This window comes from Ambystoma mexicanum, chromosome 1q (assembly GCF_040938575.1).
Source record: "Ambystoma mexicanum isolate Mex_15411 chromosome 1q, UKY_AmexF1_1, whole genome shotgun sequence".
Taxonomy (NCBI): domain Eukaryota; kingdom Metazoa; phylum Chordata; class Amphibia; order Caudata; family Ambystomatidae; genus Ambystoma; species Ambystoma mexicanum.
Genome location: NC_090922.1, coordinates 833,637,761 through 833,665,282, shown reverse-complemented (window position 1 = coordinate 833,665,282; position 27,522 = coordinate 833,637,761). Strand labels below are relative to the sequence as shown.

Below are 27,522 nucleotides of genomic sequence, written 5' to 3'. Positions count from 1 at the left end.
CTGTTTTTGTTCAATGTGTTACCCCTTATGTCTATCATTCGCAATCCTAAGTTTTGTTTTCCAATATTAGATGATACCCAACTACTCTTCAAGTTATCGGGCCCATGTGAAAACTATTTTCAACTTCACGTTTGCCTCATTGAAATAAAGGATTAGCCGACCACTAACCACTCCATTCCTACAACAAAAAAACCGAAAATACTCCTCCTTGGTCCCAATCCCCTTCTATCTGATCAGGCTAGATCCACTACTCCGCCTCAGTTTTTGGAACTTTTCTCCTATTTTGAAAAAAGGCATGGCCTACTGCTGTCCGATTTCATTATTCGATTGGGTTGTGAAGGTCTCTGTATGGGTGATACTGATTCAGTTGGAGGCCAGGTTGGAGGATGTTCCTATCGACCCCCAACAGGCAAGTTTCCATAGGGGGTTACGCGCAGTGGATCAGTGCTTCAGGGTCTATTTGCTGCTGTAAATATGTGTTTTGCTAAGGAAAGTATGCCATCATGCTATCGCTGTAGATCTAACGCCAGAATTTGATGGGTTCCCAGAAAGTAATTTTGGTGAACACTTGAGGTCCATGGTATACCAGCACAAATGTATGCTGTCATATTGGCAGATCCGTGAGGAGGACAGGTGTGCCTCCTGTCATGCCCACATAAGGCAATTTAATCTGCAGTTCGAGCTCAGGGATACTGTGTTTGGAGCAATTCACAAGGTCTTTCCTGATAGCCGCACAGCAACCTTTCCTGTAACGCATTCAGTGTAAATACTTATTTCAGAGGGTGTCCCCTACCTCTCTTGGCCCAATTTGCAAAGCTTCTTGCATATTGGCTGGGTTATTCCTCTAGAAGATAATTGATAGTTACTGTAAGACTCGCTCCCAGCATCCCCACTGTGTACAGTCCTGTCAGCATTCTGTCCCTTTCTGGTGGTCAAACATTTGGATTTGGATTGGGGTTGAGAGAGGACCAGGGGTGTTGTGAGATTTGTTAATGGGTGAGTTAACTGCTGTTACTATAGCAACATTTTGAATGTCGGCCCTACTGGCTCCCAGGCAACCCTGGGAACGGCTTGTGTAGGTGTGAAGCGTCTTGATATGCGTTAAGGTGAATAGTATTCACCTGAAGTTTGTACCAACTCCCCTAGTGGTAGATAATGGTGGAATAGGGGAGTTCAAGTAAAGGGAGCAGAAGCAATTTGCCAAGGATTACACAACGCGGGGAGCCCCGATTAGAACAAGGCCACATATATTGCCACAAAGCAGTGTCTTTCTGGCTTCTGGAGAAAATGGCACCTTTCTCAACTGGTACCTGCCCTTGAAAGGTAGATGGGCCTGGGGTAGAGCCTGTCTGTCTCGTCCCCAAAGGTATTGCAGTTTTCCCTTATTTCTGTGGTCCAGTCAGTTGTTGCATAAAAGTATAGGCTAGTGAATGATCACCAGTAGAACACTTTTACTGCCCTAAGCCTATATAAATACTCGTCCCCAAAGGTATTGCAGTTTTCCCCTATTTCTGTGGTCCAGTCAGTTGTTGCATAAAAGTATAGGCTAGTGAATGATCACCAGTAGAACACTTTTACTGCCCTAAGCCTATATAAATACTCGGGTAGATATGTTACCTGGGTGTCTATATCCGTATCCTGTCTTTTAGTGGCATTATAAAGCACCAGACTCTATCATGAATACACAATGCAAAGCATGGTGTGTTTTTATACACACTGGAACACATTTCTGCCTTGATTGCCTTTTTGAAAAGTTATGATTTACCACATTGTATTTTGCCCATGTTTAAGTATTTACAATTTGTATGTAAGGGAATAGAGGTGTGGCCCTGGTAAATAGATTATTCACCCTAGTCTGAGAGAGAGGGAGAAATCCCCCACCCCTCAAAAGTCTGAGTTTACACCGCACACATATCTTCAGTCAATACATTATAAAGAGCCATCCTTCAGACTTGTCCCTCACCCATATATGGGGTGATGCCAGGAAGAAGCATTTTGCTTTGAGTCTTTGTCAAGTAATGAAAGCAGAATTCTGCCTCTAAATATCTGCACACAAGAGCGCATTGTCCCCATAGTTAGTCTGGGTGACAGTTGTATGCTTGGTGGATGTATGGGTAATCTGTGTGTTGTGAGGCTATCGGCATGGGCAGCGATGTCTTGCGATGTAGGGGCGGAAGTCAGTGTATGTGTTTGTGCATTGTAGTCCGTGTTGGTAGTGGATGTACTGTTGGGAGTAGTTGTAGTGTTATTGTTGGTAGGATAGTATGCGTTTGTTATTATTTGTGGCAGGAAGACTGTCATGGATTTGGGTGTGTGTTGCTGAAGGTCCCATTAGTCACGTCCACTTGTGCGTAGAGGTACATTGAAAGCACTATGTTGGAGAGAGTGTTTTAGTTTTGTGTTTGCAGGGAAATAATGATGCATAATGTATGGAGGATGGTGGTGTAAGGTGTCAATACAGCCAACCCACCAAGGCGCATCTGAAAGCAGTTCTGGAAGGAAATACGGCCAACAGTGACAGTGGTCTATAGGATCCACAGCCTGTGCTTATTTTATTCGTTTTGAGTAGTGGAACTATCAGGGCCTACCTCAAGCTCTCCGGGAGTATATTTTGTGCGTACACCTCGTTGTAGACCTTAGCCATCAACGGCGCCAGTGTATCAACATGGGTCTTGTAAAATTCCCTAGGGAGCCCATCCGTGCCTGGAGACTTCCCCGTAGGCAGTGCTCTAATGGTACCTACGACCTCCTCCAGAGTTATGGGTGCCTCTAGTGACTCTGCCTTAAGTACATCTAATCAGGGGTAAGGTAATCAGGTCAAGGACTTCTTGTAGGTCCCTCTCCGCGCCTACTAGGGGGTCCGCATAAAGTGCTTTGTAATACTCTCAAAAAACCTCATTTATGCCTGCCTGTGTGTTATGCAGGCAGGCATAACTTACCAAATGCCTCTAAACAATATGGGGAGCAAAGGGATAGTGGTGGAGACACCCCTGACTCCCCCAGTCTACATTTACCAGGGCAGACATTACCTAGGCAGCTCTCCATACACACAGCCGATATCCACAATAGGTGCCAGGGTTGATATAGGCTTAAATCACCCACCCCCCCTCCCCCAAACCCCTCTCAGCCCACATGACCTCTGGCACATGGTTCAATCACAGCCACTGAAGGGAATACCTACTCAGTTGGAAGGGCTACTGCCATATAGAAGGCAAGTAGTTCATTCTGTCACTGTATGTTGCAGGAGGCTTGTGTTTGATGAAGGCTGGAGACTGGAAGGAGTAAAAAGACCAAGAAATAGACTGCAGGCATGAATGAGATCACAGGCGGGGAGTCCGTTTGAGGCAAGAGGGAGAGAAGTAGTCCAGAGGAGGTGGCCATAGGCTGTGGTGATGACTGCTTTTAGAAGCAGTAGAATCAGGTGGAGAGAGTTTGGAGGAGGTGGTTATAGTAGCAGGCTGTGGACAGTTTAGAAGAGGTGATAACAGGAGGTGGTTGTGTTAGGAGGAGATGGTAACAGTCAGAAGGAGGTGGCAGCATCAGAAGGACAAGAGCGCTTGGAGAGCGTAGGGTGGTCATTATAAGAAGAGCTGATGAACGCTTTAAGAAGTGGCAGGGTCCCATAGAACAGTTTGATCCAAGGTAGGCCCAGAATGCAGGTGGATTTGGGAGCTTCTGGCAGGTAGATCAAATAAGGAATGAAGGGGAATCGTAAGGTTAGGAAGAAGTCCAGGGTGGAAACCTTGAGCATCCGAAGGTGCCTGGAAAGTTGAGGTTGCTAGTGGAGATTCCAGGCACCCTTGCAGAAACTAGCCGTATCTATGCATTTGATGCAGACAATATGAGGTAATCGCTGGAAGAGTCTGAGGTACCAATCCAGGAGAGCAGTTGTTATGGGACCTCATGAGTTGGGTGGTATCCCAGCGCTATTTGCGCCAGGGTACCGCCCAGCGCAATTAGCGTTACTGCAACTTGGTCTGGCGCAATTTGCGCCAGATTCTGAGTTGCGGGGGTAGTTCAAAAAGGCCAATTCCTTGGCGATATTAGCGCCAAGCTAATAGCACCGAAAACAGGCAGAAAATGGTGATTTTTGACCTCCAGCAAAAAGCTGGAGGTTAAACTCCCATTTCCCACCCAACTCGAAATTGGGCTGAGCAGTAAATGTGGTGGTAATAGTTACTGCCACATTTTACAGCCCCGCCGAACTCATGGTGAGGCCTCTGGACTCTGGTGTTAGTGCTGTGCACGGTCTCGTGGAAAACAAACATCTAGCAAGTTGATCAGGAGGTTTACTACCCTGGTATGCTAAGGTGAGAGATGTTTGCCAAATGACTCAATTTTGAAGCATATGAAACTAGTGTATGGAAACTTTGGGTGGAACAACTCCGAAATAGTTAAAATTACACCAACTACGACCATATGTTTGTTGCCCCTTCTCTGCCTCTGTGACAGTACATATACAGCAATGTTATAGTTGGGTAAGTCTATCTGTTACATGACTAAATGCAATAGGTATTCATTTTATTAATTAGGTACAGTTGTTCCGTTAATAAATGTAGTTCTTGTTCTTAAGAACTTCTTGTCCTGTTAATGTTTCTAACACAGTTCGGTAGTATAGTACTTGTGGGGATGATATTCTTGAAACATAGTGAATTTGTATTTCTACTTAAAGGAATTAGGGTAATTTTTCGTTTTTCTTTTTCTGCAGTTCTCCCCACCCCCCTGATCAAGTACCTGGCTCCTTTTTTTCCTCTAGTGTTTTTTATTGTAATATAAATGTGTATTTTTATAGATACATTTACTTGTAATTGTGTTGTCATGATGTTTACAAATGGGCCCTTTTAATAATGTTATGTGGTAGCTACATGGGTGGTAGGTTGTGCAATTATCATGATTGAAGTGTGGAACAGGGTTTGGTTAAGCTGTTCTTGATCTGTTTTGGCAGAGGTTTGGTTTCCCAGTGGTGTGACCGAGGGATTTTTAGTTAATACATTTGTGGGCATAGAAAGTTGGCTGAGATTGTTTATTATCGCGCTGATTAGTCAGTGGGAGATTTAGTTGGGCGAGAATGAGGCTTGGCTGTAGACCAATGGACTGGATTCTCTGCCAGAAACATTTTGAAATGTCTAAGTGACTACTGCGGTGAGTCAGCTTTGGTGCATAATGTGTGGTGTATGTGATTAATCCTGTGGAGTCATCACTGGCCCCCAGCCTAGGATCTCCTCCCATGTGGCCTGGGAAATGCAGCTGCTACCTGATCCCAACCCTGGGGGCGGTGTCAGGAAGGGGATCACATCAGAGGAGATGGATGTCATGGGGAAGTGGTGACTCCTTTAGGAGGGAAGCAGTATTCATGCTCTACTGAGGATCTTCTAATTCGGAGATACCTGATGGCCTGTTCAATTCCTTCTCATGAAAATATCCAGAGAAGATGTAACAAGTCTTACAATCCGATTTACATGCCCCCATTGGGAGTTCAGGGCTTAAATACAGCACCCTTTTATTTTCATGAACCTATCTCAGATAGAGGCCCTACTCCAAAGGATAAACCCCAGACTTGTTTTCCATTTCTTAAATGTGACAACTCTCAATTGGTAAAACAGTCTGAATGGAATAAGTCTGAAAGGGTTAATACCAGTAAGGACTTCAAGGTTCAGAATGCCTGTGGTACAAGGAAGATGGGCTCAGAGGTAGTAAAAGTGCAACTAATCTGAATGTCAGGAGTGCAGGCAGCTGATGAGAGGTCTGCCGTCTCTGGTAATTAAGCAGAGGAGATGCTGAGTCACTCTGGTGAGTTGGCCTAAAGGCGTAGGTGACCCTGGGGCGCTCCAAAAAGACTATGTAGTTATAAAACAATTTTGAATACCGAATCAAGAAAGTGACATTACAGCGAGCGGGGCATAATTCCTCTTATATGGGATATCAACTAGAGGAAATGTATAACCCACATTGCCAACAGCCGAGAGGCTGTACCAAGGCAGTATGAGAAACCTGGCTGTAATTCCTCTTTTGTGGGATACAAATTGGGGAAAAGCTACAACGCACATTGCCAACAGCCAAACGGCTGTACCGAAGCAGCATATGAGAAACGCAGGTGTAATTCCACTTTTGTGTGATACAAATAGGGGGAAAACTACAACCCACATTACCCATGGCAAAGAGGCTGCACAGAAGCAGCATATGAGAAACCAGGGCATAAGCCCTCCTTTGTGGGATACCAAATGGGGGGGGGGGACCTACAACCCAAATTAGTAAAAGAGGTACTGGTGCCCCTCTGTGAGAACGAACACAGCCTAATGACCTGTTCTGTGGGAAGGTACCCACTCGAAAGTTTGCCACCACATTTTAGCTCTCAAAGGAGGATTATCCATTTGCATATCAGTCTGTCACGCCCACTTGAGCAGTCCAGCACCAAAATGCTAGGCAATCCTCCTTTGAACAAGAGTACCAACAGCAACCCCAGACACGTGTTTCGACCTAGTCCATCAGCGAGGTGGAGCTGTGCCTCTATGAGCACAGTGAGCAAGGGGTCCACGCCTGGGGAACCCTAGGTAACTTAGGGTGACCAACCCCAAGTTCCTTAAACATAGTAAAAGAGGCACGGGCGCCCCTCTGTGAGAACGATCACTGCCTAATACATTTGCACATAACATGTTATCATGCCGTGTGTTTTCTTGCAGAGGGGTGCCCTGACATTTTTTTACAACCCACGTTACCCACAGGCAAGAGGCTGTACAGAAGCCATAAAGAAGCAACAAGGGTTTCAGTCCTCTTTGTTAGGATATCAAAGGAGGAAAGTTTGTAACTCAATGGTTACATTCTTTATAGTCTTCACAATTTGTAACCCTCTTCTCGTGGGAGTTTGGTGTGGAGAGTCTGGGGAACAAACATTGCCACTGTGAACAATTGTAGAAGTAGGAGTTTTATCCTGGCAGGCACGCAAACCGGGAAAGGGATCCATTGTGGTTAGTCCTGACAGGTGAGGAGAGCAGGAAAGAAGAAGATAATGTGAAACCGTGTGTTCGTGGCAAAAAGGTCTTGCAGAAAGAAAGTGCAATCTCAATAATAATTTCTTTACAAACTGTTGCTTTACAAGAAGACTTTGTTTTGCTATCCTCTCATATGTATTCAGTTGGAAGAAAAGTGTGTTATGTTAATTGTAATATGTCCTGAAGAGAATATTTATCTTAAGTCCTAATCTGTTATAGGTGAGAAAGGCATTGGTCTTGACAAAAAGGATATTGTGGAAGATATTAAATACTTTAAAGTGGAAGAAGCGCGTTATGGAAAGACAGTTGCCTTTAAAAGGAAAGCGGGAAGAATAACAAGTACTTTGTTTTGGAAACAAGTGTTCATGAAGACCTTTTTCATTACCCAAGGCAGAGTCCTATTGGGAGACCAGGAACCTTTGTGTTGGGTTAAAAAAAAGGAACTTTGTTGAATCAGAACTGGCCTTTGAGGGTTCCTGCATTGAGCCAAGGGAAGGGAACTCCACTATGGTCACAAGGAATACTCTTTGAAATGTATATGATTTATCTTTTGAACTGGGGTGTTAAATTGAAGATTGTCAATTATTCCTTGTATTATTTTGTTTGTAGTAATGTGAGGGTCAGAGTTTTTGACACTGTCATCCTTCTTTAGTTTGCCAGATGGGGACATTCATCTTTCCCGATCCTATTGAGAGAGTATCTCGCCCTTTATTTTTTAATAAAATGGCAAATTCTGAGAAAGCTGTACTTTGGTGTCCACCTCACATTTCTGACACCTCACATGTGGTAATGAAGAGATAGCTACTTCAATTAGTTCTTGATGAGAATAGTTTTATTATTGCTGAGCGCTGTAAGGAAGGCATGATATCACAAGTATGACACTGACACAAGAGATACAATCTCGAGAACCTTTATTAGATTTGTGGAGCTTTGAAAAACTCCTACTTGCCCTATAGCTATGATCGGAGTAGTCTCTATCATCAAATAATACAATATGATAGGTTATTTATAGCGCACTTAATACCCAGAGGTTTCTAAGCGTGGACCCGGGGTCGAACCTGTGGTGCTCCATGTCGTCTTGCTTCCAAGGCAAGCATGTTGCCCCTCAGCTATCCTCCCGAGAAATGAAGAAAAACAGTCCTAATCAGTATTTGTCCAATCAAAATGGCCTATACTAACAAAACCTAATGCCTGCACTATGTCTTACACAAAGTGTGTAAAGGGGAATATGTTTGCAAAGGAAAATCTGTGTTATAACATAAAAGATCAAGATGGACGAGTCGGCTCGCCTCCTCACGTTGGACAGCACAGAGTAAGGCGGCCCCCATAGACCGGATGACGCACTCTTGCTCATGTTCTCAAACAAAAGGCTTTTCAAAACGTGGCTCAAGGCCTGCCTGGCCTTCCATGTTAGTAACTTATTCTAGCGTTCCAAATGTTCTTTCACAGTTCAACAAAAAGTTCACGTAGGTCCTCCTCCATCAGGCCGCACCTCTCAAAGCTTTAACAGTTCACATAGGTCTCCCTCAGCCGGGCTCGAACCTCGCAATCACAGCTCTTGCAGGGGTTCCCTTCCCCAAGCTTAATTCACATTCGTTGGGGGTTCCCTTCCCCTAACTTATCACACTGCCAGTCTCCCTCAGCCAGGCTCAGACCTTTTACTGATGTCGAAGACTCCAGAATGTGCAAGCGTTTTACTATAGACCTCTGCAGGACCACTTCGACTTTCTCTTCAGCTCACACTATTGTTATTTGCCCCAGTGTAAGTACCCTGAGAAAAAATGTTCAAAAAAATCTTACTCTTCAAGCATTCACCTCACTTCCCCTTTTGCTGGTGTTAATCTTGACCAATACGCATTTCAGAGTTCGTTCACTTTGCCACTTTATAACAAAACATTTTGCAGAGACTTTTGAGTGGGCTACTTCCTTTCGCCAGACCATTCTGCTAGTCTGCATCATTGGCTTCAGAGTTATCAGCTACCTAAAAGTTCATCACTGGATCGCTTTCTTTTGTGTTTCATCAGCATTTGCGCAACCTTCATTTGTGAGCTATACTGTTGTGGGTTCAATCTTTCCTTGACAAACTGGCCATTCATGTCTTTCACTAACTCACCAGTTGTGCACGTTCCTTTCTTGTCTCTGCAGCCTTGATTCACGAGTCGAGGTTAATACCACAGGCTTGGCCTCACCTCCCTAACTCTGTCGTTCTCCCGGGAGGGTTGCTGTCGTCCTTGAAACACAATCCAGGTTTCTTCTTGTCAGCGATTTAGCTTTCTCCACTTCTCCTTCATGGCTTCCCGGAGCCAACAACCTTCTGCAGGCAACTTCAGGGTTTCTCTACTCTTTGCACTAGTTCCTTGAGTGTTCATCCTGCTCCTGTGGGTTCACCTTTGCCCCGGAATATCTGCTCCTTCTCTTGTTCCACCGTGCTCGGAGTGCGTCTCTGTTCTGCCTTTTATCCATGTGGTGAGAACGAATGGGTATCAGATTGCAATTAAAGTCAAGTGCCTGACTTGGCCTGACCCGATTAGCGGGACATGCCCAATGAGATATGTAAGGATTAACCTCTTTACCCTAAGTCACCCTCTTCCTCGGCACATTGTTTCTGCAGAAAGCGGGGAGGGGAGTTGGGACCTTGGAGAATCCTATAAAATAGGATGGGGCACTGGTGTGGCAAATGGGGGGAATACCACGTCTCCCCGTCGGTTGCCTCACCCCCACTCTACAAAGACCCCTCACCCAGGTGATCCTCCTGCACTGTTCCACCCCAGGGTCTGGATCCAAAGGATATGGCTGTGCCCTGGCCACCTGAAGGAGAGATCCCCCGGGGACTAGTAGGTGAGACAACCTTTGGTTTATCACAGCACACAACCGGAAAGATAAGCCACTGGTGGTGGCATTATTAGTTTTGCCAACATGTTTTTCCTCATGGCTTCTTCTTGCCATTTGTTTTAGGACTATGCATGGCTATTGAATGTAAGTAGAACAGTGATGGTGACATCATAGTGCACACATCTGGGTTAATAACAGAGGAAAGGTATATTATTGAGCAAAACAATCCGAGGAGGAAGCAAAGAAAGAAAAAAGGAAATTGTCAGTAATTGAAGGTAAGGTAGACCTTACACATTTGATGGTTCCTGTTTTAAGATGGTTGTTTGAAGGATCAGTTCTTGATTTTAGAGTACAATTAATGCTAGGCAGTTATCATAATGCACATATTCTGTCCTCTGTGCTTGATGTCTAGTGAATCGCATAAATGCACATCTTCACTTTGGTGATGTGGTATACTTTGGGGAATTAGCACTGTTAGACCAGTGCTTGATGTGTTTCTTATGGTAACAAGGCAATTTCCAATAATTGAAGGTGGAGTAATGAGAAATGTCACCAAAAAAAGCTTTAAGGTAAATACAGTTTATGTATAGTTTACACATTGGTTCATTCCACTTTTAGAAAGGTGGTTTAGAGGATAGGTTTGAGAGTTTAATTGAAACTAGACTTTTTGTTATTAATAAGCATTCTAGCATCTGGGGTCTATGTCCAGTGATTAACAAATGAAGAAAATGTGGCTTCTGTGTCCTGATGGAAAGCGCTTCAAAACACTAACAAAAAGTGATAGACAGTGACATATAGCATAGCTGGAGACATTGGCATTTTTAGGTCAGTGCTTCAAAGGATGTCCATCTTATGCCTACAAAATGGCCACTTTCTATATTTGGTAGGATTCACCTAATTCAGATAGTGCCCACTAAACAGTGGCTTAGAGAAAAGTCAGTTTGGTTGTCAGTAATAAACTGTCAATGTTAAGGTGGGATTGATTTTGGATATCATGAGAGAATAATTAGCCCGAAGATGTAGCATATGTAGGATGGGAAAGGCTGGGTGTAGGTCTCTTTATAGTTTAAACGTTTTTTTTTTTTGTTTTTTTTAAGATGGCAGATTGTGCAACTCCTACCAGCCTTTAATTTCACAAACTCCGTCAGGTATTTTTTTTTCTGACAAAAGGAGTTTTATTACAGTATAGCAGTTGTAATGTGCTTTTGACATGTGCATCTACCTTACTGTGAGAAATTGTGGGAAGGCAGGGTTTGACCGGAAAATACTAGGCTTTATGGCTGCTTGAGGCGGGGCATACAGCAACTGAGAATCAGAGGGAGGACTTGCAATGTGAGCACTTGTGTGGCTGTCTGCATGGTTTGGGAATGGAGAATTGGTCAAGAGGAAGGGGGGTGGGATCTGGTAGTTCAGATGGGCATGTGCTGTGTGAACGAGAGGTGTGTTTTAGAATACATTGTATATTAGCTATGTACATTGTGGTATTTGTGTGCGTTGTAAAGCTATAGGAATATGATGTTACTTTTGGTTTTTGCCAGGGTTATGCAAGATTCAAGCTATGTTGGTTTTAATGTTGGTCTTTTATGTTTAATGGGCAGTAAAACCTATTAAAAATTGTATAGACCATAACCTTACCTTAATTTGTTACTGTGTTCTGCCATTGATATATATAAAAAGCTAAGGATGCATGTGGAAACCTGTTGTAAGAACAGTGTTCACCACTAGATGGCACTGCAGGTGAAAGCGCACAGACCATGCAGGGTGTAGATGGGATGGTGCAGAGATGTAAGGCCAACACGCCCTACGGACAAGGACTACAAGGGATCTGCTAGAATGGCATATGATATGCTGCGATGAGCTAGTACTTCTATGTGGTGTTTACAAAATAAAGGATTGTTGGAATAGTGTGGCTACTTTTGATTAACCGTGGGTAACAAGTCTGCATTTTCTTTAGCCAAAAGGCTTATGAAATCAAAACCATACACGGAATGTCAGGTGGAGATCAGGACTGACTCGGAACCCCTACATGGACACCCTCTTCCCCCCCTTGCATCTGGTTAAACTGGTTGTTTAATTTTATGGAATGCAGAAGTTAAAGGTAGGGTGAATATGGTGGTAAAAAAATGCCAAACTCTGGCATTGTTCTCCAAACACTCTTCCTAGATAAGCACACCACACTACCTGTTCCAGGGGTTTGACCATGTATTGTCCACGGGAGAAGACCTGTGATTAAAAATGCCCTGCCTTACTCTGGGGACCTCCATTGAGGTAAGTGAGTGGGCCGGGCAGCTCTTAAACTAGAGGATTGAAGGGTCTGGATCGGTATGATAGCCCTTGTTTAATCGTGGTCTGAGGTCAGGGGACAGTTACGTGGCGTCAGTTAGGTTAGAGGGTCCCTTTTAGTGGCACGGCCATTACACCTGGGAAGAAGAAACCATATAGAATCAGAAAAATCAGCCTTTCCCAAACCACAAAGCACCGTGCTTTCGCTTCCACTGAAGCTGGTGCCTCTGTAGCTACTGGCTCTTTAAGGGGTTCTAAGAATGCTGGACCAGCAGCGGTGGCACACACTGCTCCCCTTACGCAGGTGCAGGAATGCAATCTAAATCTACAGAGGGAGAACAGGGACCTAATTTAGGAAAGGAAACTCGTTTTACAACCAACCATCCATTGTACAAGGTCTCCACAGTCACACCGTTAAGACCTTCTGAGCTCCAGGAGTCCACCCAAGGAGCAGTTAGTGTTACAACCAGAGACCCAACCAACAGAGGAGGGACTAGCCAGTCCAAGTCCCACATCAGGGCTTCAGCCCTTCCTCTGGGGTGGGGCCCACCAGCCAATCCCTACACCGGCTGCCTGAAGGCACACCAGATCTCCCTTTCCTCAGAGAGATTAGAAGGTGGGCCAGGGTACAGCAGGTAGATGGGTGAAGGTGGTCAAGTGAGGGGGACAGACCTCTCGAAGGGGCGTGGATGATGATCAGGAAACTAGTGCCCAAAGAAGTGAACAGGATGATAAGAGGGTGGGAGGAGTAGCTTTCAGACCAGTGGGAGATACAGAAGGAAAGGGCATTGGAAGAAAAATAAAGATCGCGTGTGGAAGATTGAGTAGCAGAGAGACACCTGGGAGGGGGGATTGCCTCAGGGAGCAGACTGGAAGAATCCCCAACGGCTGTAACAAATAGCGGACCTCTACAAACCAGACCAAAGGGAGGAAGATGAGGAAAGGGTAGATGTTCCCATCCGAGTAGCACAATTAAAACACCAATGCGAAATTGCAGATCTGATATGGTAATTTGTTTATATCGCGCTCGTACACGAGTTTCAGATACTTTGTATTTACTTTCGTGTGTTCGCCATATCCACTACTGTTAAGGGGGGTTACCCTGGTACCACCTGAGACATATCTTGAACTTTGAGTTTTCCCTGAACTAGGTAGAGACCAAAGAGATGTCCTGACACACATCAATTGCATGCTATGCTCTGTTTAGTTTGCCCTCCACACCCGCAATGTAAAACTACCCTAATAAATCATGTTAAAGTTCTCGGTTATCTGGTCAGTTGATCCCTGTCGCCTGTGGGACAGACCCTATTTTATTCAGATTCACTCGGTTCAAAGACTGTTGCTTCCTTCCAGTGGTTTTACAAAAAAAAGTCTCTGGCTGCAGTTTATATTCAATGTAGCCATGCAGGATCTAAAGAGCAGGAGCAACAGCTATGGGGAAAGAGGGTATTTTACTGAGGAGAGCAGGCGGGCAGTGATCTGCAGCAGAGCCAGCTTTCCTGCATGATTATGTTGAATGTACGAAGGGAATGATTGGGTGGGTGGATTGATGGTCAAGTAGGTGGCCAAAGGTTCAGAGTGTAGCTCTGAAGTGATTGGTCCAGGCAAAGTAGTTTCAATTGAAATGGTCCGAGAGGCTCAACAGTTCTGGGGAAAAGTCTTCTCACATTAGCGCAGACTGAAGGATTGGTGAATTCACAAGATGGGTTTGTAGAGTTTCTTAGTTGGACAGTGGGGAGACATTATTGAGTCCAAGAGCTGAACTCTGAGCAACTATATATGAGGTTCTTTTTATAACAATCTAAAGTTTAATTTTTAATGTCTGGTTTTTGAAGCTCTTTATGCTCTTGCTCCTCCTTACGTTTCCTCAGTTGTCTCTCTTTATCTTCCTTCGCGTCCTCTTCGATCTGCCTCACTTCTGTCTTGTAGTTCCCTCTCCTCCTTGTGCTCAGTCTTGTTTTTTGGTCGTCTTCTCTCCTTGCACCTTTAAATTGGAATGTTCTCCCTCTCTCCGTTTTATTGCTGTCTATTCTTCCTTTCAGGTGTCTCTTAGATCCCATCTGGTTAATGACGACTTTTTACCACTATTGAAATACTTACAGGCCGATTCATGGCGTGCGAAAACGTGCGATTCGCAGAGAAACAGCGAAAATCGCAGTGCAAGTGCGATTATCGCACAGAAAACATCGCACATCAATTCATGGAAGTCCGTGCACGCGCGAAATGTGGGATGTGCGCTGAGAAAGTGCGCGGCGCACGCTGGCGCACGCTGGCGCACAGGTCATCGAACGCCGTGCGATAAGGCCACAGCGAATTCGCACATAGCGCGGCGCACATAACAAAAGTAGGCGTAACACGGGGCGTCACACGCAGAATGGGGAACAACTCGTGAAAATGTGAGCGTCACGGGGGAAGTCCAGGAGGCAAGTGCGCAGAACGCCCACACGCTCGCCTACAACACGTATTCATGGAATCGAATAGGGAAAAACAGCGCACGGCCAAAGACGCGCACAGGCCCATACATGTCCGCCACACGAAAGCAGGCGGTAGCGTCCCTGCACAGGAAAAAATGTGCGCCAAAGTCCTACACGCGATCGGGCCTGGGGGAGCGTGTGCGTGTATTACAGGGGGGCGCGTGAAGTTCCACACGCGATTGGCCTGGGCATGTGTATTTCAGGGGTGCGCGAGAAGTTTCTCACACGCGATTGGCCTGGGCGCGTGTATTTCAGGGGTGCGCGCAAAGTTTTACACGCGATCTGGCCTGGGAGAGCGTGTGCGTGCATTTCAGGGGTGCGCGAGAAGTTCCACACGCGTTTGGGCTGCGTGCGGGCATTTCAGGGGTGCGCGAGAAGTTCCACACGCAATTGGGCTGCGTGCGGGCATTTCAGGGGTGCGCGTGAAGTTTCACACGCGATTGGGCTGTGTGCGGGTATTTCAGAGGTGCGCGCAAAGTTTTACACGCGATCTGGCCTGGGGGAGCGTGTGCGTGTATTTCAGGGGCTTGCGGGTGTTTTCACACGCGATCGGGCCTGGGGGGAGCGGGGTACCACTCGCCGTCTGCCTTGCGTGTAGAAGAACGCGTAGCCAACACCCGCTGTGAAGTAATAGCGTGTGAACCCCAACGGATGGAAAACACACGCACCGCACGAAAAGCACGTACAGAGCAGTGTAAAGGCACGCGGGATCTCCAAGCCCTGTCAGGGCAACGCCCGTGCGCGAAACGCCACAGACGCACTTACGCTGTAAGGGCCTTTGGTCCAATGAAATCGCGTACGCGTGCTGACGCACTTACGCGCTAAGGCCCTTTCCTCGAATTTCACGCTGACGTGCAGGATTTTCACATGCAAAATCACTCCGTATCAAGCTGGCCACGCGAAAACACACAGAAGACCACGCTCCTGCCCAGAAGGCCGAATTACTGCCCCCCCAGTGCCCCGAGCAGCCTCCCACGTGCCATCTGCTGCTGCCTGCCTGCTGCCACCGTGCCCTGCCATTTGGTGCCTGCACATCAGCCATCTGCAGGGGTCCAGTTGCTGTGTCCACCCCTGCTGGAACAGAAGACTCCCGACTCGGATAACATCGCTCCACAGCCCAGCCCCAGGACCCAGTTGCCCACCCACTCCTGCCCCTGGGGTTGCCATGTCGGGCACATCAACATCTGGCACCAGTGGCAACACCCGGCCAGAGGGGCAGAGGGGCACCAGCTTCACTGCCACCGAAGTTGGTGTCCTGGTGAAGCAAGTCCTGGGGCAGTATGATGCCCTCTTCGGATCGTCCCGCGCCAACAAGGAAGGACGGGAGAGGATCTGGGCCGACTGTGTGGTTGCCATCAACGCGGAGGGGGTGGCAACCCGCACCATCCAGAAGGTCAAGAAGCGCTGGGAGGACTTGAGGTCCAGGACCCTCATAAAGGCCCGGCGCCTCGAGGAAGGGGGCCGGGGCCACATGAGTTCCATCCAGATGAGGGTCCTGGAACGCGTACACCCAGCGCTCCACGCCCAGGTCCTTGAGAGGGAGACCCGTCTGGAGTTGAGCGGTAAGTGGCCAAGCATTGCTGTGTGAGACAGGGCATGTTGCAGTGTGCTGGTTGTCTGATACTTGCCTGTATGTGTGACATGGGCCATGTACGCATGTATGTGTGCAGGGACATCATGGTAATGCATGTGCGACCAGTAATGTGTGAACCGCACGGTTGTTGCATGTGTTTAAATGCGACATGGGGAGCCCTATGCAGATTGCACACATGAGAGCATGGCAGTCTCTGTTCCTGGACATGGGAGGGGGTGAGGGATGGGTGCTGATGCCAGGTACATATATGGTATCCATGTCTGTGTGCCTGACCTGCGTGTTTGTGACTTGTGAATGCCATGGATGCATGACACATGTCTGTGACAATTTACAGATCCACTGATGCAGCCTAGTCATCCTTGTATCCACTATGATTGGGGTGTACGGGGCCAGATGGATGTGACTGAGGTGAAGTGTGTGCATGTGATAGGCATGACCCATGATGCATGTGAGTCCAAAAACAACATTGTATGCTTCAAGAGTCCCTTGGACATGTTTGCTTATGTCCATAGCATGCGCCATGCCTGTTACTGTATGTGTTTTGCCTGCACTGACCCATGTGTTGTGGAGGGACATGATGGAAGTGATCTTTGACAGTGCCACTCATCTGCTGTTGCTTCCTGTCTAGGGGACCATTGTACAGTACCCTGATGCTTGTGTTCTATGTCTCCCTCTACACAGCACAAAGTGAAGAAGAGGGCGGAGACGGCGCTGTGGAGCTAAGCGGCGGGGATGCCCCCACGGCTGCAGCGGAAGGGGTGGGTGAGCCCCCACAGGGGCTTGCAACGGCGGAAGACGGTGTGGAGCCATCCAGGTTGGTGGTTTCCACAGAGGAGGAGGAGGCCGCTACTGAGCCGCACATGGGGCCTGGTGGGGGCATCCCTGCTGGTGCAAGTGGTGCAGTCCAGGGGCAGGGGCAGGAGGCAGCACAGGTCGCCGTGGAGGTGCCTGTGCATGTCGCTGTCCCTGACACTGTGAAGGCACCACCATGCACCAGCAGGGATGCCCCGTCCCAGGCCCGTCCGCAGGTAGGGGGGGATGTCCATGTCATCTGACTCCCCTCCACCTGCGGACGAGGGGACCCCTGGCCGTATGGAGAAGGTCCTGATTGGTGTCGCGTTGCGCACGGCTGTCATTCGTGATGAGGTGCGTGCTTCCCGGGGGGAGCACGCACGTTATCACGAAGAGCACCGTGCCAACGTGGCCCAGTTGGGAGCGGTCATGGTCGGGAGTCTCGTACATGTGTCGGGCACTCTGGCGACCCTCTCCTCCTCTGTGGAGGCTATGCGCCAGTCGTACTCCATGCCGTCTTCCGGCCCAGATGCCACCAGGGCCCCCTGTGGACCTGCCCCGACCAATGCAGCCACCTCGGTGGGGATCCCATCCCTGCCACAGTCGGGAGTCGGAGGTCCAGCAGGGGTGGACACACCAGCAACTGGACCCCAGCAGATGGAGGATGTGACGGCATCATCGGGCAGGGCACGTGCACGACGGCGTCGGTGGTTTCCATCAGCCTGGATGCCGTCGTGCTGGCACAGGCAGTTGCGTCAGAGGCAGCGGCAGGCTCGACGTGGGAGGCATCATGGCTCGGGCCATCAACATCAGGGGTGCAGGCATCGGCTGGAGGGCAGGAGAACCCTGGAATGGGAGTGGCTTCCGTGTGGGAGCGGTTGGGCCAGCAGATAGGTGCGGAGCAGCAGCGGGCAGAGGAGGAACGGCTCACAATGGTCAGGGCGGAGGACTCCAAGCGGAGGGCGCTGAGGCGGGCTGAGTGTCTCGAGGGTCTTCGCAGGGAGTTGGAGCTGGACACTGCATTATCCCTGCGGGACCTCGGGGCCAGGGAACATGCCCGCCTCCAAGCCATTGAACAGGAGTTCGATGATGCCCTGGCCCATGATAACAACCAGTGAGCCGTCGGACTAGCCCGCTGCCCTTGTAAATAGTTATGTAGTTAGTGTAGGTTTCCTTTGCTTTTTTATTTATTTTGGACCTTTTGGACAACGGGCCACATTTATGTATATAGTTTTATTTTATTAGGTAGTATTTTTATGTAGGTTTCATTTCTTCAGTTGGGATCATGGACCCTGGTTTGTTTATCTGTATATAGTTGACTGTTGGATTTTTTTATTTTTTTTTGGATTTACCCATGGAGCAATGGTTTTCGGTTTTGTTTTTACCTTGGATTTACTTTCTTGAACTGTGACTTTGGACACCTTTCCTTTGGATTATGATTTGTCGTTTTTCATTATTTTACGGACATGCTGCTTTTGGTTTTTGATTCCCATTGTCATTTGTTTATTTTTAATTCCATTTATGCTGTTTTTAATACATTTTTTTTCATCAAACTTCAATGTGTAGTATCATCTCATTGGTATCATGCATATCATGATATGGGTTTTGAGATTCACTGACACCCAAATGTGTTCATTTCCAGACTTGCTATTGGGGTTCTATCATGTCATTGCCGTTTCTAAGTGGGTGGATGCAATACTCGAGTGGGTGTTTTGCATTTGGAGGCTGACCATAAAGGCCAGGGATCTAGATTGTGATGACATGTTGGCTGGGGGACATGTGTGGGGGCCTGCTGGCAGGTGCCCCGCAATGCTGGGGGGTGGGGGTGGTGGGGAACATGAGTTGGACATGGGTGGGGGCCTGCTGGCAGGTGCCCCACAGTGCTGGGGGGTGGGGGTGGCGGGGAACATGAGTTGGACATGGGTGGGGGCCTGCTGGCAGGTGCCCCGCAATGCTGGGGGGTGGGGGTGGTGGGGAACATGAGTTGGACATGGGTGGGGGCCTGCTGGCAGGTGCCCCGCAATGCTGGGGGGTGGGGGTGGTGGGGAACATGAGTTGGACATGGGTGGGGGCCTGCTGGCAGGTGCCCCGCAATGCTGGGGGTGGGGGTGCATGAGTTGGTGATCATTAGTGCAAGGAGACATGTGCCTTTGCTGGGGGGCATGCCCATGTTAGGTGGGCTGCCTGCGGGACATGACCAGGGATGCAGGGTAGTCCCCTGTGGTGTGAGCCACCTGCAGGGGCCGTGGAGGGTGTAGAGGGAACACCTGGGAGGACCCACACGTGCAATTCACGTGTGGTGCTCCCCGCGCACCCCTGTAATACACGTACCCTGATGAAATCGCGTGTGAAACTTCCCGCGCACCCCTGAAATACACGCAGCAAGCCCAATCGCGTGTGAAACTTCCCGCGCACCCCTGAAATATACGCACGCAGCCCAATCGCGTGTGAAACTTCCCGCGCCCCCCTGTAATACACGCGCACAGGGCAATCGCGTGTGGAACTTCTCGCGCACCCCTGAAATACACGCACACGCTCCCCCAGGCCCGATCGCGTGTGAAACCACCCGCGAGCCCCTGAAATACACGCGCCCAGGCCAATCACGTGTGGAACTTCTCGCGCACCCCTGAATTACACGCACACGCTCCCCCAGGCCCGACCGCGTGTGAAACCACCCGCGAGCCCCTGAAATACACGCACCCAGCCCATTCGCGTGTGAAACTTCCCGCGCACCCCTGAAATATACGCACGCAGCCCAATCGCGTGTGAAACTTCCCGCGCAACCCTGAAATACACGCACCCAGGCCATTCGCGTGTAATACTTCTTGCGCACCCCTGAAATACACGCACGCAGCCCAATCGCGTGTGTAACTTCCCGCGCAACCCTGAAATATACGCACGCAGCCCATTCGCGTGTGAAACTTCCCGCGCACCCCTGTAATACACGCGCCCAGGGCAATCGCGTGTGGAACTTCTCGCGCACCCCTGAAATACACGCACACGCTTCCCCAGGCCCGATCGCGTGTGCAACCACCCGCGAGCCCCTGAAATACACGCGCCCAGGCCAGGTCGCGTGTGGTACTTCTCGCGCACGCGTGTTCCGACACCCGTAATACGCGTTCCCCGCTTTGCGTTTGCTGTTTGCCAGTCCCGTAAACTGGTACAGGGTTGGCGCAGCCCTTTGCGATGGTTTTGCGATCTTGGTGGCTTTTCCTTGCGCGAGGGCGTTCTTGGGGGCGTAACTGGCGCTGCTGCAGGGTCGCTGCGCCACGTCTGCTTTTGGAGGTGGGAATCCATGAATACGCTGTGCGCGGAAATTGATTTTATCGCACGCGGCTGGCGCAGACATTCGCACGGGCACGCTGTGCGCCAGCCGCTCGTGACACTTTTGAGAGGAATTACATGAATCTGTTAAATTTTTGTACTGTCTTTGATCCTCTGTACAGCGCTTTGGCGTAAGGTGCTGTTTAAAATAAAATACAAAATGCGGAACTTGTCATTGTGATGCTACTTTTTTGGCATCATTGAGATGCTCCAGCCAATCTCACTCGAGAGCCTGTTTTCAGAGGGCTCCGGTTGGCACATCATGAATTGCTCTTTTGGGTGATGATTTCTTGTGGCACAAAACGTGTCCAGGTTTTTGGTTAACAATTGACTTAGGCCATCTTCTCTGGGGGAGGAGTATAACGGACATGCATTTAATGGTTTCTGCCAAGGCAGGATTGCTGAACGCCATCCACTGGCTTACATGATAGTCAGGAGCTGTCTCGAGGGATGAGAAAGTGGTATGTGAATTAGCAACATTACCGTAATCTCTCTGAAGGATGAGACTAGGCGAAGAACCGGCCGGGATGCCCTCGGGAGAGGACATTGCTTCAAGGCTGTGTCCTGTGGTACTTCCACAAACTGGTGGTGTATGAGGTACTGTTGATTCCCAGTTAGAGAGTGAATTTCATTGTTTTGCTTGTCAAAGTAAATATTCATGTCACCGGTTCTAGTGAGTATGTTGTGGGCCAGGGCAACTGAAGCTGTGACATCACTGCAACTGTCGTCAAAGCTGGAGATCGGGGGTTTGGTCTAGCATGAGCAAATAATGGGTCATATAGGCTGCAAGTCCTACACTGAAGAAGCAGATATTAAGTCTGAAATCTTTGTGATGGGAGTGGTGGCTACGTGGACACTATGGCTGTACCCCGGCCCTTTTGTTGGGAGTGCTTCTCCATTATCTTGTAACCAGATGGGATTTCCGCATGCACTATTCTGACAAGTGGAGTGTGAGGCCACACTCTTCAGCGATATTGGAAGGCTGCGACAAGGACAGACTGTTTGGATTTCTTACCATTAATCTTCATTCTATCTACTCCATTTTCTTTTTCGTAGTCCTTGCATTGTCGAAACCTTTAAACCTGTGCGTTTGCTCCTTCGGCTTGCCCAGTTGTTGCTTAGGTGTAAGAAAGTGGGTGCAGGGGTAATAGGAACAAACCGTCTTTGTCATGGGCAAATAAGAGCTTAGGGACAAGCCTTTCCTCAGCTTGTCGCCATCAATATATTAAGGATTATCCCGGGAAGAACAGTCCTCAAGTAGGTAATCGATGCAGATCTCACTCGCCATGCCCTTCACAGGGCATTGCATTAATACGTGCAGGCATCTATCAGACCAGCTTTGTGATAAAATACAGTAAAGCAAGAGGGATTATTCTAAAAGATTTTTTTCTGGATCTCATGGAGCAAATTATGAATTAATTTTTTTTTTTCTCCACAGTTTACTAAAGCCTTCTCCGAGAACCTCTCTGGTGGGACACATATAACTGGTAAGTGTCCGAAACGTGCCCGATGCACGATTCTATGTAAATAGTGGACATGCTAGATCCCTGTGGCCTTTTGTTTGGCCTGGGTGTCAATCAATGGCTTTATTGGAGAATGTGGAGGGTAGGGGAAAGATGGTGTGAAATATGATATAGTATTGGCATTCATATTCAATTCCATGCTTTTCCTGGGAATCTCCTTACTTTTGTGAAGTGCTTGCACTGCTGGAAAGCCATCTAAGAGCGCTCGGCGTGTTTATTTTGTATGGAGACCAGTGCTAAATCTGACCTTGTTGTTATTTCTCTAGCTCTTGTTCTGTGTTGACCAAACTCTAGTTTTGTGTTTAGGGCAGATGCGGACTGGGCTATGTGTCTGACCTGGCTATAGGCTTGTTTTTAAACTTCTTGTCAGTCTTGGGGCCTGTAGCTGTGCAGTGAGAATCCTGGGCCCAACCCAATTCTGGTCCTGCTTGGTCCATATACGGTTCGGTTGCTGATCTGGCTCTGGTCTTGTCTAACCCCTGAGACTTTCCCAGGTCTGGTTCCCTGTTGCAGGCCCACTGTGGCCCCACTTTTGGTCGCTGCTTGCCTCGTCCCCCACTTTTGGTTGCCCCCCCCCCCTGGCTCTGTTCCTGGCCCGGCCCTTGGGACTTGTTCCACTCTAGTACTGTGCGTGGCACATGTCTGGGTCCATGCCTGGCCTGGCTCGGCTTTTGTACCAGGCCTAGTCTTACCCTTGTTGATGGACAAGCTCTGGTTCTACTCTGGTCCTGTTTGTCTATACTTCTCTTCCTGGCCTTGGTCGTATTTCGGATACCGGTTCTTTTTCCCTTGGTTGTTGTTGGTTCCAACTGATAAGATGTCGTTTGTCGCTCTCTCTCTCTGCAGCTGCTCGAGTGGTTCAAAAATTACGAAGGCAAATCATTGACAATCTGGAGCAGCATAAGGAGTCCTGGCCTCCCGCCTGCCCTCCATTGGAACCTGCGAGGTAACTAAAAGCGGAGTAGGGGCAGGGAGTGCATGTGTATGTTTAACGTCGCTCTGGTGTATTTTTGCCATTATTATTTCAATAAATAATCAAAAAAGGCAATAAATAAATCAAATGGGGAATCTAAGGTTACAGCTTTAGTAATCCAGCAAAAATCTGCCACTCGCTAATTCAGGCACAAGTGATTCGTTTTGCAAGAGAGGAGAGACTGTTTTTCCACCGATAGTTCTAAAGGGCTCTTGTGGGCAAGACTGTGGTGAAAATGTAGCTCCTGTTTTATCACTTGTTCGTTTTTTTAACTCTTATTGATTGTACTTAAATCATGTTATGATGTTTACAAATTGTACTTGAGACTGGATTTTCATTGTGTAAAGTTTCATGCAAACTAAGTCACAATAAAAAGAAAAAGCTTTGAACAGATGGAAAAGCAAGCGACAGGTAAATATTACTACAGGTTTATGTAGGAATTTACAAGAATGAACTATAGTGGCAATTTGCTGCTGAAGAAAGGGAGGAGTCAAAAATAAATCTTTGATTACATGACTTACAGAAAGGTCCCGAGGGGGGAAATAAATAATTGGAGGGGGTGTAGGGAGGTTGATGGAGGCAGAAGCAGGAAAAAACCGAATTTGTCTTGTTGGGATTTAAGCAGCAGAACCGAAAGCCATCCAAGATTTGACAGTGGAAGACCAGAAGAGAGTTGCTGGTGAATAGATTCAGTAAATGATGAGCAAGAAATAAAGATGGGCGTCACCTGTAAGTTCCAATTCCCATGGTGTCCCTTAGGATCTACTGAATACGGTACCCGTAGACGAGATTGAGGGGAATTCCTGGGACTGAAACCATGTAACCACATCTCACAGGCCCTCCTTTCCCTACACTGGCTCCCACTACCAGCTTAAATCAAATTCAAAACCACCAGCTTCGCACATGGAGCTTTTTTGAGGCACCGGCCCAGAATACCTCCGTACCCAGATTGCGAAGTATGCTTCTTTATTACACCCCCAGACTGTTGGATGTTGATCCCTTCAGGAAAATGGCAAGGTGGGAAATCTTGGATACAGATGCTCTCGCCTGGAACGCCCTCCACCAAGTCTCAAATCGGCGAAGAACAACCATCCTTGCTTTAGAAATAACCTCAATCTTTCGCTAAAAAAAAACAACTCCACCTCCTTATGCTTAACTTTGTGCCTTCTGGCTTCCCTTCGTAGCTCGCCCTCTCCGCCCACGTCTAGCCACTCTCTCTTTCTGCTAACAGGCGTTGCCCTGTGCACTGTTACTGTCTATACTTACTTCCTAGTGGGGGATTGTGGGCACCTTACTGTTTGAATGTGGTGTTCACTCATCTCCTGCTTCCACAGCACATTACCTGTTGTGAATCAACCCGGAGCTGCAAGCGATCAGTTGGCCATACCCCAGACCTTCTCCTGTCCCGTTCCCGGGGCGCCTGAGATCACTAGCACTTCCGGTGGTGTGTGGACGACTTCCTGGCCGCCGTCATGGCCCTCGAAATGCTGTTCCTCAGCCCGGCGCCATGTTTCACCACCCCTCCCAGTGTTGCTGGGTCTTGGTCAGATTGGCTCCTTATGAATTACCATTAAATAAAATAAAGTACGTTGTTTGGGAGTGTTTCATTCATTCAAGTTCAGGTCGTTATGGTACTATTGATGTTTAATAACCTTTTCTTTCAAAAAACCTTAGATAATGGTGGTCGATGGTAGTAAACGTGTTTTCTGTCTGGTAATTGGTATCTTGTTTTTTTTTAACATGGAAGGATTTTTTTATCATGCAGAAATGGTGCATTAATTGCCGTACTATGTTTGCTTTTAATTAAATTAAGATGTGAGGGTAGCCAGTTGAAAATGTGTGCAGTTCTCCTTGCAGTAACATGAGGCTTAGGGTTGCAGGGCACAGCAAAGGAATCCATAGTGGTGGTCTTGTGTCAGACCGGAAGTTCAAATGTTATTAAATTTTGCCACATCTGATTAATCATTTGCAATAGTCGAAGCATGCAATGCCGAACAATACAAAAGCAGTATTAAAGGTAGTTGCTAAAGGTTTTTAATGGAAATCTCGAATTATTGACCTGTGCTACAGATGGTGCGGTTGAAGTAGGCCTTCCCCTGAAAACCCTACGCCCTCCTTGGCATTAGAATTTCAATGGTAGACTGTGTAATCCCAGCTCATGATGGGAGTTGCCTTTTTAGTTTGGACCAGTGGGGTAGCCCAAAATGTGGGCGCCCCCCCCTGCAAGCCCTGCTGAGGGTCCCCCCCACCGCACCTCACGCCAGTGGTTTGGTCTATTATGTGGTGCTTGCACCATTTATAAGCCAAAACTATTGCATTGGAGTGCAGATGGGGAGAAATGGCATCTGCGGAGCGCCACATAGCTTTTAGGTGTTGTTTTATTTGCCCACCCAGTTCCTGTCCCTCCTCGCACAAAACATCTCCTCATAGGAACTCTTTGAGCTCGCTTTAATCAAGCCTCACCATTTAACTTTATACTCTAAGTGCTTGCATGTGTTTTTTTTAAGTTGATGACTCAATTGGGTCTGTAAACCCGCTACTGGTGAATTAAAAATGTCTTAACCAGGTCTGCCTTCAGCCAGTCATTTTATAAGCACCATGCGTGTCCTTCACTGAAGCCCTGTTGGGAACATGCATTGGCAAGGACATCAGTTCTGGCTTGTGTATAAGTATTAGGCATTTGCCAGACACTGCTATTAGATGTCCAGGTACTCTCACCATTTTGCACCTGCTACCATCAATGGCCAGTTCATACCACTACAAGCAGTGCCTGGCAGGTGCCTTTCCCATGTCTACACAAAGGCCCAAACTTTTGGCATTGCCAACGCTTGCCCTCTGATTCCTGTGATGCATAAAAAAGGACTCTTGTGACTTTTCTGATATGTCACACTGGATCACTTGGGGTGCACTACCTTTGTTCCCTTCAGGACAGGCCTCGTCATATAAGCCTAACACAATCTATTTTAACTTCGAAAATTCCTGCAATTGCTGCAGGATGAGGGAGTTCTGCCCTTTGCGGACATAAGACTGCAGTGTTCTATGCGGACAAACAAGGAGGCACACATTGCCCACAGCTGTGTACTCTGGCACTGAAACTGTGGATCTGGGCCATGAGCCAGGGAATGTCCATCTCAGATACACACCTCGCGGGTGTGAACAGCCGCAAAGCAGATGCCTTGAGCACCGTGACTCGTCGTCCATGCAAACTCCTCCACCGTCCGGAGATGGGCTTTCTCCACGCAAGCTCCCCCGTCTGCAGGAGATGGGCTTTCTCCACGCAAGCTCCCCCGTCTGCAGGAGATGGGCTTTCTCCACGCAAGCTCCCCCGTCTGCAGGAGATGGGCTTTCTCCACGCAAGCTCCCCCGTCTGCAGGAGATGGGCTTTCTCCACGCAAGCTCCCCCATCTGCAGGAGATGGGCTTTCTGCACGCAAGCACCCCCATCTGCAGGAGATGGGCTTTCTCCACGCAAGCTCCTCCATCGTCCGGAGATGGGCTTTCTCCACGCAAGCTCCTCCATCAGGAGATGGGCTTTCTGCACGCAAGCTGCTCCATCGTCAGGAGATGGGCTTTCTGCACGCAAGCTCCTCCGTCTGCAGGAGATGGGCTTTCTGCACGCAAGCTCCTCCATCATCAGGAGATGGGCTTTATGCACGCAAGCTGCTCCGTCTGCACGCAAGCTGCTCCATCTGCAGGAGATGGGCTTTCTGCACGCAAGCTCCTCCGTCTGCAGGAGATGGGCTTTCTGCACAGATGGGCTTTCTGCACGCAAGCTCCTCCATCTGCAGGAGATGGGCTTTCTGCACGCAAGCTCCTCCATCATCAGGAGATGGGCTTTATGCACGCAAGCTGCTCCGTCTGCACGCGAGCTCCCCCGTCTGCAGGAGATGGGCTTTCTCCACGCAAGCTCCCCCGTCTGCAGGAGATGGGCTTTCTCCACGCAAGCTGCTCCATCTGCAGGAGATGGGCTTTCTGCACGCAAGCTGCTCCGTCTGCACGCAAGCTGCTCCATCTGCAGGAGATGGGCTTTATGCACGCAAGCTGCTCCGTCTGCACGCGAGCTCCCCCGTCTGCAGGAGATGGGCTTTCTCCACGCAAGCTGCTCCATCTGCAGGAGATGGGATTTCTCCACGCAAGCTCCTCCATCATCAGGAGATGGGCTTTCTGCACGCAAGCTCTTCCATCTGCAGGAGATGTGCTTTCTGCACGCAAGCTCCTCCACCGTCCGGAGATGGGCTTTCTTCACGCAAGCTCCCCTGTCTGCAGGAGATGGGATTTCTCCACGCAAGCTCCTCCATCATCAGGAGATGGGCTTTCTGCACGCAAGCTCCTCCGTCTGCAGGAGATGGGCTTTCTGCACAGATGGGTTTTCTGCACGCAAGCTCCTCCACCGTCCGGAGATGGGCTTTCTGCACGCAAGCTTCTCCATCTGCAGGAGATGGGCTTTCTGCACGCAAGCTCCTCCGTCTGCAGGAGATGGGCTTTCTGCACAGATGGGCTTTCTGCACGCAAGCTCCTCCATCTGCAGGAGATGGGCTTTCTCCACGCAAGCTCCTCCATCTGCAGGAGATGGGATTTCTCCACGCAAGCTCCTCCGTCTGCAGGAGATGGGCTTTCTGCACGCAAGCTCCCCCATCTGCAGGAGATGGGCTTTCTCCACGCAAGCTCCTCCATCTGCAGGAGATGGGCTTTCTGCACGCAAGCTCCCCCGTCTGCAGGAGATGGGATTTCTCCACGCA

At 48.5% G+C, this 27,522-nt stretch overlaps 1 protein-coding gene across 1 annotated transcript in view; it reads left to right on the top strand.

Moving 5' to 3' along the window:
* Positions 1 to 27,522, top strand: part of QSOX1 (quiescin sulfhydryl oxidase 1) — a 735,474-nt gene that overhangs the window by 312,379 nt on the left and 395,573 nt on the right. Inside the window, exons 3-4 of the mRNA XM_069641454.1 lie at positions 21,727 to 21,775; positions 22,658 to 22,757. Coding sequence (XP_069497555.1) covers positions 21,727 to 21,775; positions 22,658 to 22,757 — 149 coding nt within the window. The remainder of the gene's footprint in view (positions 1 to 21,726; positions 21,776 to 22,657; positions 22,758 to 27,522) is intronic.